Raw genomic sequence first — 13,874 nt, forward strand, 5'->3', positions numbered from 1 at the left:
AATTTTGGCAAAGTTTGCAAAATTCGAATGCATCATTGCTCGAGAATATGAAGTTAATCAGGCATATCGGAGTGGTTGCATAATAATGACTCTGGGATTTTATGAAGAGTGTACATTGAGGAAGTTTGATTTGGATTTCAAAGAAGGAAAAATTCAAAACCTTTGGGAGGAGTTATTGCATTTTCCGGATTTACTATCTTCTTTTGACCTTAATCCAGGAAGTTTACGAATATGCGTTGAAAAATTAATCGAGACCATGGAATATAGCGGTATGTTAACCTACATCACAATTTTTTTATCGCTTGGTTATCAAATATGAGTTGCGTCAAGCGAAAAGGGACCTTCGTGACATGAACGTAATTATGTCACAATAGCGCTTCAAAGACGTGACGTCGCGCCGGTGCGTTTTGTCGATAAAAAAATCATACGATAAAGCAAAATAAAAATTTATTTGCTTAATACTAATGTTAAAAAATGACACACCTATAACTGTCCGAAAAAAAAATTGTTTAATGTCATAAATTCATAGATTTACTGGTAATATTTCCAAAATAGTTCATTAACTAATTTAATTTTTGATAGTTCATGAATGGCCTTATTGATAAGAAGTGAAAAATGTCTATGTACAAATCCATGTACAGTGTACGTACATGTATTTACCTCAGTAATATGTGAAGACAATCGCGTCTTTGGCCTTTCCGGCTGAGCTCCAGACTCTTCAGATAAGTTGTCTCCTGCATTTATTTCCATGTTCTTTTTTGTTTTTTTTTTATTTTGTGTGGGGGTGGGAGTTACATATTACACATTCCAGGTTGTTTCTCCGTTAGTCAGAAAGGCCCGAGAACTGGCGACTCAATGCCCAAAGTTTGTTTTCAGAGATTAAGTAATCGAATCAAGTTAACTGATACTACATGTAGCATAGTTGCAATAGAGTTTTGTCAATACATATAGTAGGAGAAGCATGAACGCAGCTCCTAGGAAACTGTCTGTAGCAATGTCATAAAGCATGAAGCGGCGAAAAACATACAGACTTTCGTATCTCCTCATCAACACCATCACCTTTAGCGTATTCGGTAAGACTCTGAGGTTTGAAAAACTGACGTAATAAAATGTGAAAATAATCAGCAGTGGTCATTTTCAAGACTAATTGGAGGTCTTATAATATTCATTACCTATAAATTTAATGAATTAAATAAAACTAAACACGTTAACATTGGTTTAAACTGTTGTTGTTAACTTCAAAGTCGAAAATTAAGAGCGATGATTTAAAATCAGACTAATGTACATTTGTTTTATTTTATGATTTGAATTTTACTAATTTTATTTAAGGCAAATACAGTAGTTCCAAACATTTTGAGTTGAGCTTGTAATCTTGCATAATATCGTATAATTAAATGGTTAGATACCCCCCCCCCCCCCACACACACACACCTTAACATCCTCGCGCGCACACTTTTTTTTAATGTGCTTATGTTCATTCTATGTTACTATGGAAAGGGAAGCTTTCAAGGCTTAATTCCGGTTTTTTCGTTATTCTCTCGATCTTGATTTTCTTTATTATTTCTTTTAAATTAATTTATTTTCTAGTATCATTTTGCTTGTTCGTTTTCGTTTTTACATATTAATTTACTATTAATTTCTTTTTTTATTTTGACCATAGACACTATGAAAATTCAATGGCACATGCACCCCCCTTCTCTAAAAAAGATCGCTCCTATATTTTATCATTTAATTAAGTGTCGGATCATTAATTGTCTTGTAATTCACATCATCAGTCAGGAGGTGGTTACTTATTCTGTTTTTCAAGCAATATCTCAAAAGTTCCGTTTTTTCACACACTGAAGATGTATTTGCAGAAGATTATAAGAATTTTATATTCGGAAGTTGTGCAACCCCTTTGTTGATGTTGCCATAGACCTATCTCAATTTACACTGCGATTGTGAAATCAGATTATTTACACTCGTACATGTTGTGACCTCTTAATAATATTGTCTGATGACTCCTTTTTTAATCTCAGGCTAAAAAATAACGCATTTTTATGAAGCCCTTTCCAACAAATGAAGATTCTTTCTATGTGTCTGCTTACTGCATATGATTTTAAAAAAAATATACATTCTGTATTAATATATATTTTTTTTCAATTATGTATGAAAGAAAGTTTGATCCTGTTACAACCTGACTATGAAAAATAAAATGTTGGATTTGAAAAAAAATACTGCGTTTTATAAGTAATATCCAATAATCATCATTAATTTGTGATTTTTTTTTCTTTTTTTTTTTTTTGGGGGGGGGGGGGTATCACTCGGAGCTCCTCGGATGGCTCTTACCTGTTTGAATGGAGTGAAGCGGAGTCAGCCGAGGATTGCTGATTGTACAAATGCATAATGATCTATCTATTACAAAATAATGCTGAGAATAAATCTAAAGAAATTTCTTACGATGACAGCGTGTATACGTAGATTACATTATTGATTTTCAGGGGATGAGCCCATGCATCTTACACTATTTAAACATATATATTTTCTTGTTCTCTTTGATACAGCTGAATATGAAATAAACTGATTATTTAAATGTACATGCATGTAACTGTGTATCAAATGTTTAGATTGTACAGTTAGAATGTCATCCGGTAACATTGACTTGGTCAATAAAATATTGCATGAATCAACGTACTAACACGTGAATGGGTGGCACAGAAGAAAAGCTTATATATAAACAATTTCAGTATATTCTGAAAGTGTGAATCTAACGTTTTACTTTTATTGTTCTCCGACTAATTGCATCAAGCCTAGATATCTAATTATCTACATAACTTAGATATTTTAATCGGTATATTTTAGTGCTGATCAAATTCAATTCCATAATATTTTTAACATGAGAATAAAATACAAGATTTTCTCTTTAAAGCATTTACAACATACGATATTTATCTTAAACAAAATTTAAACAATTGCAAGCGATGTTACGCGTCTTTGGTCCATGGCAAGTACACAGTGCCGGGCTCATTTTTGAAGAAAGGCCTACCCCTCCCCCCGTTTCCCCAATGTACAAAAAAACTTCATTTCTTTCACTGATATATAGTAAAGTCATAATTATTGATACAATATGTACCGGTATATTTTATTTGATTATAGCATCTTAAATCACAGACATATAGGCAAGTAACATCGTTAGAAGGGGGGGGGGGGGCAAACACGTTTAATCTAATTTGAATTGGGGAATTTTCCACATTTCAATATAATTCTCAATTGAAATAAAATAAAAAGGACATTGATTTTGAAAGAAGTGTGATATAAATGATAAGTAAAAAAAAAATGATAACAATGCCTGAAAGCTGCACTCCCCCCTAAAATACACGGAAGTACAACTATGTCAAAAAAATTTTTAAAAAACATATACATGAAGGTACTGGGTAAGGGTTTGTTTTTGTTGAGGTAAGTTTGCTGATATGGCAAAAAGGAAGAAAAAAAAGTACTTTGACCGGGATTTATCCATACGACCTTACTACATGAACATAAGTATTCATTTTAGTCCCTTGCAAGCAATCGTAAATACTCTGTCATTTCTGTTCACGAACATGTTATTTCTCCCGAGTTTTTCGAGTTGTTACGAATGCCTTGCGAGATAACTTCAGAGTAGGAACTTGTTTGGTTTTGTACACATGTTCAGTGGTCTATTCCCTTGTGAAGGATCCTTTCAAATACCAATTTTTCAGAGATTAAAGCATGCTTATATTCATGTTGTAGAAAGATTGAATGATGTCGTTCAATGTTTTCTTTGAAAATGTACAACTTACTTTATTATTTCAATATTGGCCTACATATACATATAGAAAAAATTGTCGTTTTTTCCCCAGCAGATTTATCGCTATTTAACAATGTATACGATCATATAGATGCTAAAATTGGGGGGGGGGGGGGGGCATTGAAAACCTTAAATACATGTACAAAAAATAATTTCTAACGAATACAAAAGGTTATTTAGTAACAATAACGTTCCAAATATCAATAACGTTATGCGACGTTATTCAACGTTTAATAGCGTTATCTTTTTAAAATTGCATTGTTTTCAGTTCGATTTTTAATAAGAATTTAGAAGGTATACAATCAAAAATTTGGTTTCAAAATATTCAGAAAAACTAGTGTAACGTCGCCGTAGCGTTCAAAGAGCGATAACTCTTTATTTTCAATCCTCTGAATGAATTACGCAAAGTACGTTTAAAAGTTTATTTACACTATTTACACATCATAATAAAATCACAATAACATCCAATAATCACACATATATAATTCCAGTATTAAAACAATAATATAATCCAATGTTCACATAAGTACAGATTCTGAGCAAGTGAGCAAGTGTTCTCGTCTGAGAACATCCCCCCTATATATATCTTTAGGCCATTGCTCGCGAGGAGCAATGCGTTTTTGGTCATTACATAATTGTTGACCATTGCTCGCGAGGAGCAATGGTACGTAAACAAAGACTACAGGTTTCTATAATTATAATATAACGGAATCAAATATAAACAAACATAAATGAAATAATTAAAGACCGTTACAACTTCCCCCCACTTAAGTTTTTGACTCCGTTCAAAAGAAACTGACTATTTACAACAAAGAAAATGTACGGAATCTTCAATCTACATAGTTAAACAAGATAATAAACACAAAAATAATCATAAAAAAATAATAACAATGACACAATGAAACATAGCGTAAAACAAAACATTTCTCCTGTCTTGAAATAATATAAACATGACAAGTTATCATATTTAGATTAAAAATTTTCAGAATTATTTACAACTTATATATACAACCAAATCACAAATTTCCCTTTACAAGTTTCACATGTACATGTGGATCAGTGAAATGTTTGGGGACCTCACTTAAAATGTCTGAAGCTACTGATTCAAAGTCAATGTCTTCGGGGTTCACGTCTTCAGAATACACAATCTGCGAGTCGCGTGTAATTTCCTCAGTCCCGCAAGGGTCCCGTCCCACGGTCCGGTTCATTACGAGGCAGATTGTAGTCTTCGTCACAGCGCGATTGTTGTTATCGTCTGTTTCGATCATTATGGAATCGTTATCACAGTCAGAATTAGTGTCATCACACACAATCACTTGACGAGTATCCATGTTATCGTTCCCGTCTTCCGAGATAACTATCCTCTCGTCACTAATAGAGTCACTTTCTCCGAGTAATCCATCGATAAAATCGAAGTCCATGGAGTTTACTGAGATTTCCTCTAAATCGTCACTTTCGATAAACTGATTCACGGGTTCACTTAGGCACTCCTTATCACTGGAAATGTCATCGTAAAGGTGGCTTAGCATGTAGACGGGCTTCTGGGTTTCCTCATATCGCTCTCGTTCCACTTTTCTTCTTTTCTGGTCCATGTCTTTTTCGATATCGGAAGATTTATGCACTGTTGATAAATGTCTTTTTAAGTTGAATTTCCTTAGAAATAGTCTCTGACAAAACGAACACTTGAATGGTTCTACATGGTGTTGATGCTGTTCTCTCTGGTGTTGATTCAAATTACTTCGAGTACTAAAACAATGTCCACAAATCTCACAAATCATCTGGTAAGTTGCTGTCTCTGAAACGAAGTGGCCTTTTTATAACCCGTCCATGTCGGGTAGTCCTCGTTCTGGCTTCTGATTGGTTGTCGGCGAGTGACTGATCATTTTGGTCAAGACCATGGCGCGTGTCTGCCGGCAACTTAAAACGTCTCCCTCTCGCTGTCGCGCGTCGCTCGGGGACGCGGGCGTTGACTGTCTGGTCACTTGTATATTCCGTCGGGGTTATGGCAGAATGTTTATTCCCTCGGTACGGTTTTAAGTTGTCTGTATGGACATTTACGGGTTTTGAAGTTTTTGAATGTCGGATTTGGTACAGCACATCACTTAATCGTTTCACCACATACCAAGGACCAGTCCAATTGCGTGCTAATTTTGATTTTGTTCCTTTTATTATTTGTCGTTGATTTCTTCTAACTAAATCTCCAATATCGTAATTTACCTCTCGCACTTTTCGATCATAATTACGTTTTTGACGACACACGTCTTTTCCTGTCACATCTCTCACAATGTGGTATAATTCACAAAGGGAATTTTCCAGGGTACGCACATATTCTGAAGGTGTAGAAACACGGTCTTCTTCACAATTAACATTTTCTGTCACTAATTCAACAGGTAATTTCATTTCTTCTCCAAACACCATTCTGTACGGCGTAATCCCGGTCGTATCATGTACTGTGCTGTTATATGCGAATACAACTCCGTCTAAGAATTTATCCCAGTCATTTTGATGTACAGAAATATACTTCGATAGCACATCTTTCACAGTTCTGTTTAAACGTTCAATCATCCCATCTGATTGGGGATGATAAGCGGTAGTGCGCGTTTTGTTTATCTGCAACATTTTACATAGTTCCTGGAATAACTGGCTTTCAAACTGTACACCTTGGTCCGAATGTAATTCCTGGGGACAACCATATCTTTTGATCCAGCCACGGAATATGATATTTGCTACTGTTTCAGCCTCAATATCACGAAGAGGGAATATTTCCGTAAATTTAGTGAAATAGTCCGCAATCACTAGAATATACACAAATCCGTTGTTTGTTTTCGGGAATGGGCCAGCTATATCCACCGCTATTCGCTCGAATTTCACTCCACTTAGATAGGTTTTCATGTATGCGCGTTTCTTGTTACTTGGATGTTTTCGCTCCTCACAGATATCACATGAAGTCACATAATCATGTACACTTTTCCTGAGATGAGGCCAATAGTACTGGCTTCTGTTTATCTTGTCCAGTGTTCTTCTGACGCCCATGTGTCCTGCTATTTCTGAATCATGGAAATTCCACATAACATTGTCCCTTAGAATTTTTGGCACACAAATCTGGAATCGCTCACAATCACTGTCAATCCATCGAATACACAATACACCTTGTTTCACAGAAAGTAATTCCCAACGAGCATATAGAAACTTACTTTCAAATCCTAATGGGGAAATCGAACTAATCGATGGCTTCTCAAATTCGGAATCTTCTTTCCATTTCAGAAATCTACACATATCCTTATCGGTCAACTGTGCCTCCCTTATATTTTCCAAAGTTAATGAATCCTCTGACTGTTTCTTTTGTCTTGCTCGTGATGGTCGGTTAGCTAGTACATAAACACTACTACAATTCACAGGTAGTACTTCGTCGTCGTCGTCGTCAAATAATCCAATAAGTGAATACACATTATTGCTCACATTTACGGGTACACTTCTTAGTTGTTCTACGTGGTTATATATTGGTCCTGAATATTCCTCTGTAACATCTAGTTTACATTGTTTGCACGTAACTCCCTGTACATTAATTCTGCTCAGGCTATCGGCATTTCCGTGTCGCTTTCCTGATCGGTGCTGTATCTTAAACGTAAATGCAGCTAACTGCTGTAACCATCTCGCGATCTGTCCATCCGGGTCTTTAAATTTGTGTAGCCACACTAAAGATCCATGATCTGTCCTTAACGTGAATTCACGACCAAGTAAATATTGTTTGAAAGCTTCATCACATTCTTCAGTCCACGACCACATCTTATTTTTGCTGGTAAGTTCATGTAGGCATCTCGCAATCTTTGCAAAGTCCTTAATAAATCGTCGATAGTAAGATACAAGGCCTAGGAAACTTCTGAGTTCACTGACATTTGTTGGCGTTTTCCAGATCTTGACTGTATCAGTTTTACTAGGATCTGTTTTCACTCCGTTTTCTGAAATAACATGGCCTAAGAATGTCACTTCTTTTCTAAAGAATTTGCATTTCTTCGCCTTCAATTTCAAGTTAGCTGAATTCAAGCGATCAAACACTGAATTAAGATTTCTCAGGTGCTCATCGAATGTACGACTATATACGATGATATCGTCCAGGTAGAGAACGGTAATATGCCATTGTAATCCACTAAGTGCTTGCTCAATGACTCTCTGAAAAGTGGCGGGGGCATTACACAAACCGAAAGGCATGACGTTGTATTGGTATAATCCGCCCCGAGGTGTTCCAAATGCAGTTTTTTCCTTATCACACTCACGCATTGGAATCTGATGATAGGCCATATTTAAGTCTAATGATGTAAACCATTTCGATCCAGATAAAGCGTCTAAATCGTCAGCAATTCTGGGGATCGGATATGCGTCCTTAATTGTCTGGGCATTTAACCTTCGATAATCAACACAAAGTCTCCAAGTTTTATCCTTCTTCTGAACTAACACTAAAGGTGACGACCATGGACTTGTTGATTTCTCTATTAATCCTTGATTCCTTAACTTTTCAATTTCCGCATCTAAAATGTCTCTTTTAAATATGGGAACTCTCCTCACTGGTTCTTTAAATGGGGTCTCGTCACTCAAATCAATGCGATGTTCACCTAAATTCGCACGTTGTGCAGGCAGACTGGGGTCAGCAAATGCGTCTTGCTGATTTAATAAAAATGTCTTGAATTCACTTGCTTGTTCCGGGGACAGGTTTTCGCATCCTTCGCGAAACATATTACACAAAAACTCGGGAAGTTCAGCTGATCCATTTCCCACTGTTACATTACACACCTCCACATCTTTGCTTTTTAAGGAGTCCAACACATCCTTAATTGGTGTTAATAATGCAATCTCTGTGTTCTTCTTAACACAAACTTCGCTGTCGCCTGGGTTAAACACACGCGCATAAATAACTCCATCTTCGGAATTCACTAACACATGCGCAATTGCGAGTCCATGCGTGTGGACAAACAATTTAAGAGGCACTAATATCCCTTCTTTGGATTTTGTACCGGAAATCACTCTTGATTTCATCACGGCTTCATACTTCGGGGGAATCACTTCATCCTCCATTGAAACCACCAGGCAGCCTTGTTTTTCATCACTTCTGTGCGCACAATTTATCATCAAATGATTATTTCGATAGTTCCACTGACACTCAAACTTGGTCATAAAGTCCTGTCCAAGCAAATTACTTTTGACTCCTCCCACAAATACACGAAAATATACACTTATTGTCCCCATATATAGTTAACAACATATTTGCAGTTCCAATAACTTTAAGAGTAGTTCCATCAGCTGTCTCAAACTTCTTCCGTGCACGCTCTAGTACAGGTCTCTCTCGAGGAAGTATACTGTAGTACATGTCCTCTGTAATGAAGGTATTTATCGCACCTGTGTCAATTTTCCACTCTAATGGCGTACCTTGCACTAACCCTTTTGCAATCATCCCGGGTTTTCCCTCAACAATGACACTAGGCATCGCCGCCCCTGAGTTGAAATCTATATGCGCTTCATCTAATTTATTTAGGCCTCTCTTGTGCTCCCTTGACCGACGCATGGCCTACTGCCTCGGTCGGTTCCGGTTTAACTGCGGATTGACATTTTGTTGGATATGCTGGTTCTCATGAGTTCCGGTCCAGCCACTCTGTTTGGATCTATTGTCACGGTCTACCTTTGGGCAATCTCGTATTAAATGCTGCGTGGAGTTGCATTTGAAACATTTCTTGATACCCTTGTTCAAATTAGCTGTTGATTTATCTTCCCATTTTCGCTTGTCTCCCTGAGCATTTCTAACATCATAGACTTGAGGTGGGTAGGTCTTAGGGTTTAACTTCCTGTTTTCTGTACAACGAATACACTCTTCCTGCATGGCTGCTGTGACTGCCTCGGCAAGAGTTTTAGGTCGGGTTCTTTTAACAGCAAGTCTAAAATCATCATTTCCACTACAATTGTCCAAAAACGTTTTCATGGAACTTTCCGATACATATTCCCTATTGTTAGGATAAGCTCTCCTATACAAGTCCTCAATGGCTTGTCCGAAATCTCGGAATGTTTCGTTGTCCCTTTTACGCCTTAATTTCGCCTCTGCGATATAACTGTCTTTCAATGCCGTGTGACCAAATCGTTGATTTAAAGCATTTTTCAGAGAATTGTAATCCTGTAAAACAGTCTCCGGAAGTCCATATGCATAAGCTTCAGCTTGGTCTCTGAGCGTAGTTAACAGAATTCGTCTTGTACGTTGTTCTGTCCATTGGTTAAGATTTGCGACATTCTCAAAATATCGTATAAATTCGCTCCAGATTGCAGTTCCGTCTCCTTTAAAGGTGCGTTTAAGGGGTATGTTGACAAGAGAATTTCCAGCAGGCATTCCTGGCGATAAATAAGTTGAATCTACCGGTGAAGGTGAGTGGGGACGGGTTCGTCGTCTTGTTGTGCTCGTCGCAGGGGGTCTAGGTTGTTCAACGGCATCCTGAACTCTATTAGAGCAAAATTTCCAAATAACACTCAGCAATATAACACATGTCAGTGTTATCACAACAAGGAATTGAAATTCCCGGGTGAAATGTATTTCTAGATGTGTCGGGAGCAAATGGTAAAATCCAGCAATCACTGATGCACAAAACACTACGAACAAAACCCAAAATGTTACAAATCCTTTCCATCCCCAATTGTTATCAATTTCATGAACACTTAATTCTGTTTCGGGCTGTACCGGTGTTATCACATTCAAATCAACCTCCGGGGTGTCTGGTAAATCTGTATTTTCAAAGTCCGGTAATAAATTCCGGCGCACCGAGGGGGTTCTGGGCACCCTAGGTGTCTCGGGGGTTCTCACAGTATCCATTCCTATTTCCTGTCTTCCTGAATGAGTCCAGAATAAAGTAATCACAATCACAATATGGGTCACAAACACAAAATAAATAAATAAATCCAGCTTGGAAAAAAAAAATTAATCCATGGCGTAAACGATTTAATAATTCACGGACTGCTCCTGAAATGCTCTTATCCTACATCCACAAAACGGACACTTGTAGATATAGATTTTCCTACTGTTTTTACGAATCCAGTGACGATTGTCATCCTTGGTAAACATTACGAAGCAATTCGGACATTCTTTTCGTTTACTAACGTCTATGCGTCCAGAAAGTAAAAATCGTCCATCCTCCGTAATCGAGTACGTATTCACAAACTGCGGCATTTTTCACTCGAATAATCCATGTACACGGAAAATGAATAATCCAAATATCACAAGAAAACACATTTAAATCACTAATGACGTTGAATAAAATCCACACAGAATAAAATCCATCGAATATATAATATCCACATGAATTAATTAAGTCCAACCGGAATAGTTAAATCCCACTGAAATTGTTAAATCCCACCAAGCTGCCACCAGCTGTAACGTCGCCGTAGCGTTCAAAGAGCGATAACTCTTTATTTTCAATCCTCTGAATGAATTACGCAAAGTACGTTTAAAAGTTTATTTACACTATTTACACATCATAATAAAATCACAATAACATCCAATAATCACACATATATAATTCCAGTATTAAAACAATAATATAATCCAATGTTCACATAAGTACAGATTCTGAGCAAGTGAGCAAGTGTTTTCGTCTGAGAACATCCCCCCTATATATATCTTTAGGCCATTGCTCGCGAGGAGCAATGCGTTTTTGGTCATTACATAATTGTTGACCATTGCTCGCGAGGAGCAATGGTACGTAAACAAAGACTACAGGTTTCTATAATTATAATATAACGGAATCAAATATAAACAAACATAAATGAAATAATTAAAGACCGTTACACTAGCTCTTTCAGAATCGGTGAAAAAACGATTTTCGAAAATTTTGTCACGAAGGTCCCTTTTCGCTTGACGCAACTCATATATCAATTAAACAAATTGTGAAGACTGTATTCCAAGTCAGTCGATAATATTTTAGTGAAATGGTTAATTGTCTCTATACGGCAAACAAAACGAAGAACAAGTTAAGATGTTCCTGATAACAGGAATTATCAGGGAGTAATTAACCGATACCTGTATTGAAAAAAAGGTTAACCAATTTAACTGGTGCACATTGATAACAAAAGTTCTCTTTTCGGTAATTTTTATTGATTTGCAAATAATATTTGTTTTCAAAATGAACATTGATCCCATCCATCTATGTGGGTTTCTTTTTTGATAGATTTTCAAATGGCTAGCGGAAAAGAGACTAATCCTGAGGAAACCATCGCCAGTATTACAAGTCCTGATAAAAAGGAGGACTTTATGCTCATTATGAATGCAAATTTAAATTGGGACAGGTTTTTTATTCCTGCACCAATTTCAATATCACTGCTGGGGGAGTTACTTTTAGTATCTGCAGAAAGAGATATAAGTCTAAGGGAGAAATGTCCTGAAGGGGGTTTTACTTACCTGAAGTACCCAGATTCACTAAGAGCTTGCCTTGTTCAGATAAGTAATAGCGGTTGGAATGCGTTTAATGAGGCCCATAACAACATGGATCAGATTCGCTTGCAGACAAGCAACGTAGAAATTCATATAAAGTATGCGGTTAAAATTCTACTCGCTGGATCAGTCAAGGAAGTTGAAAAATTATTGCCATTATCTCTGTCTAAAGTTACAGAAATTGCTGAATCATGCAAGCAACTTGCAAGCAGTACGGAACAAAACTTCATTTACGTTATGCAGCTAACAGAAGAGGCGTTAGAGGCTTGCACGGAAGCAAAACGTCATTATGAAGAAAAAGACAGGGAAACAGAAATAGCTATTCGGGTTGCAAAAGAGCAACAGCGATTGTCTGAGGAATCAAAAAAACTACTAGAGGAACACTACCAAAAAATGGAAAAAGAAATGTCTCAGGCAAAAGACGACTTTGATTCTGCTTTAAAAGAAATGCCATCATCATTCTCATTGATCAAAGCTTTTGTGGTTCAAGGCTTGGTAGAAACGTTAACAAATGCAACAAGCTCAATTTTAGCTCTTAAATCAACTGCTACCGTCAGGAATTCTAACGTCCTTAGTTCTGCACGCAAAAGAAAATTGCCTGTTGTAGATGAGATAACTGTTGGAACCATCAGTAGAGTCCTGGCTTATATAAAAGCTATTCAGGCTCTTTTTCATGACAATATGCCAAATATGAATGAAATTTCAAAAGGAAGTGCAAATGCGATATCTCAACATCTGCAAAAAGAAAAAGAAAGATTAGAGGATCGCGATTCCGAAATTCACACTGGTTTGCAGCAATGTATTGATGAAGCAGTGATTGTATGCTCAGATTTGATTGAATATACAAAAAGGGCACAACATGATGATCAAAAAGCTGAAATTATTATCAAAAATTACAAAAGCCTCACTAACAAAATCCTGTTTTTTGAATCAAATATAAAGAAATATTCAGCATATTCTATGGAACCCCCAAGTAAAGCTGCAAAAGGCATGAATTCACTCCAAACCTTAACAGAGGCAATGAGTGAGAATGCCCGAATTAAAACTGAAATGGCCAAAGAGAACCTATCAAATGTGAGGCAAAAACATGATCACGCCTTTGAGGAAATGCTCAATGAAAATGAAAGACTGCAAAAAACTCTTGTCGAATTGCAAAGTTTAGACTTGTCAAAAATTGAATTTGAAGAAATTCAACGTACATTATGCAAAGGTATACGTGCTCTTGCTGAGGTCAGAGAGCAATGGGGAAAACTGTGCGAATTTTTCCAAATGATATCAAACATTATCAAATGTTGCTTGAAATCATCTCTGCAAAATTTTGTAGATTATTCTCGCGAGGGGCGGGACATGATTATTGAGGGAGACTTGATGTCATCGATTTACAAAGACACTATCATTGAACAAGCGACAGAGGCAAATCGAGTCGCATTTGTTGTTCAAAGTATTTCTACTGCTTACGTTGAAATATCGAGCAACTATTTGATGGATGGTATTACATCTCTTGGCAAGTTAATTCCTCTTCATCCTAAAGAAAATGAAGCTGAAATGGTTCAAAAAAGAGCTGAGCTTCATGCAATGATGGAGAGAGCTCAAAAGGCTATTTCAAATATT

At 36.8% G+C, this 13,874-nt stretch overlaps 1 protein-coding gene across 1 annotated transcript; it reads right to left on the bottom strand.

The window, feature by feature from the left end:
• Window positions 1–4,821: 4,821 nt before the first annotated feature.
• Window positions 4,822–5,397, bottom strand: LOC134232100 (uncharacterized). Its single transcript, XM_062714060.1, has one exon. The coding sequence runs from the start codon at window positions 5,395–5,397 to the stop codon at window positions 4,822–4,824; it is 576 nt and encodes a 191-aa protein (XP_062570044.1).
• Window positions 5,398–13,874: the final 8,477 nt, after the last annotated feature.

Source organism: Saccostrea cucullata, unplaced genomic scaffold (genome assembly GCF_032062105.1).
Source record: "Saccostrea cucullata isolate Sc308-1 unplaced genomic scaffold, CSIRO_AGI_Scuc_v1 ctg12722, whole genome shotgun sequence".
Taxonomy (NCBI): Eukaryota; Metazoa; Mollusca; class Bivalvia; order Ostreida; family Ostreidae; genus Saccostrea; species Saccostrea cuccullata.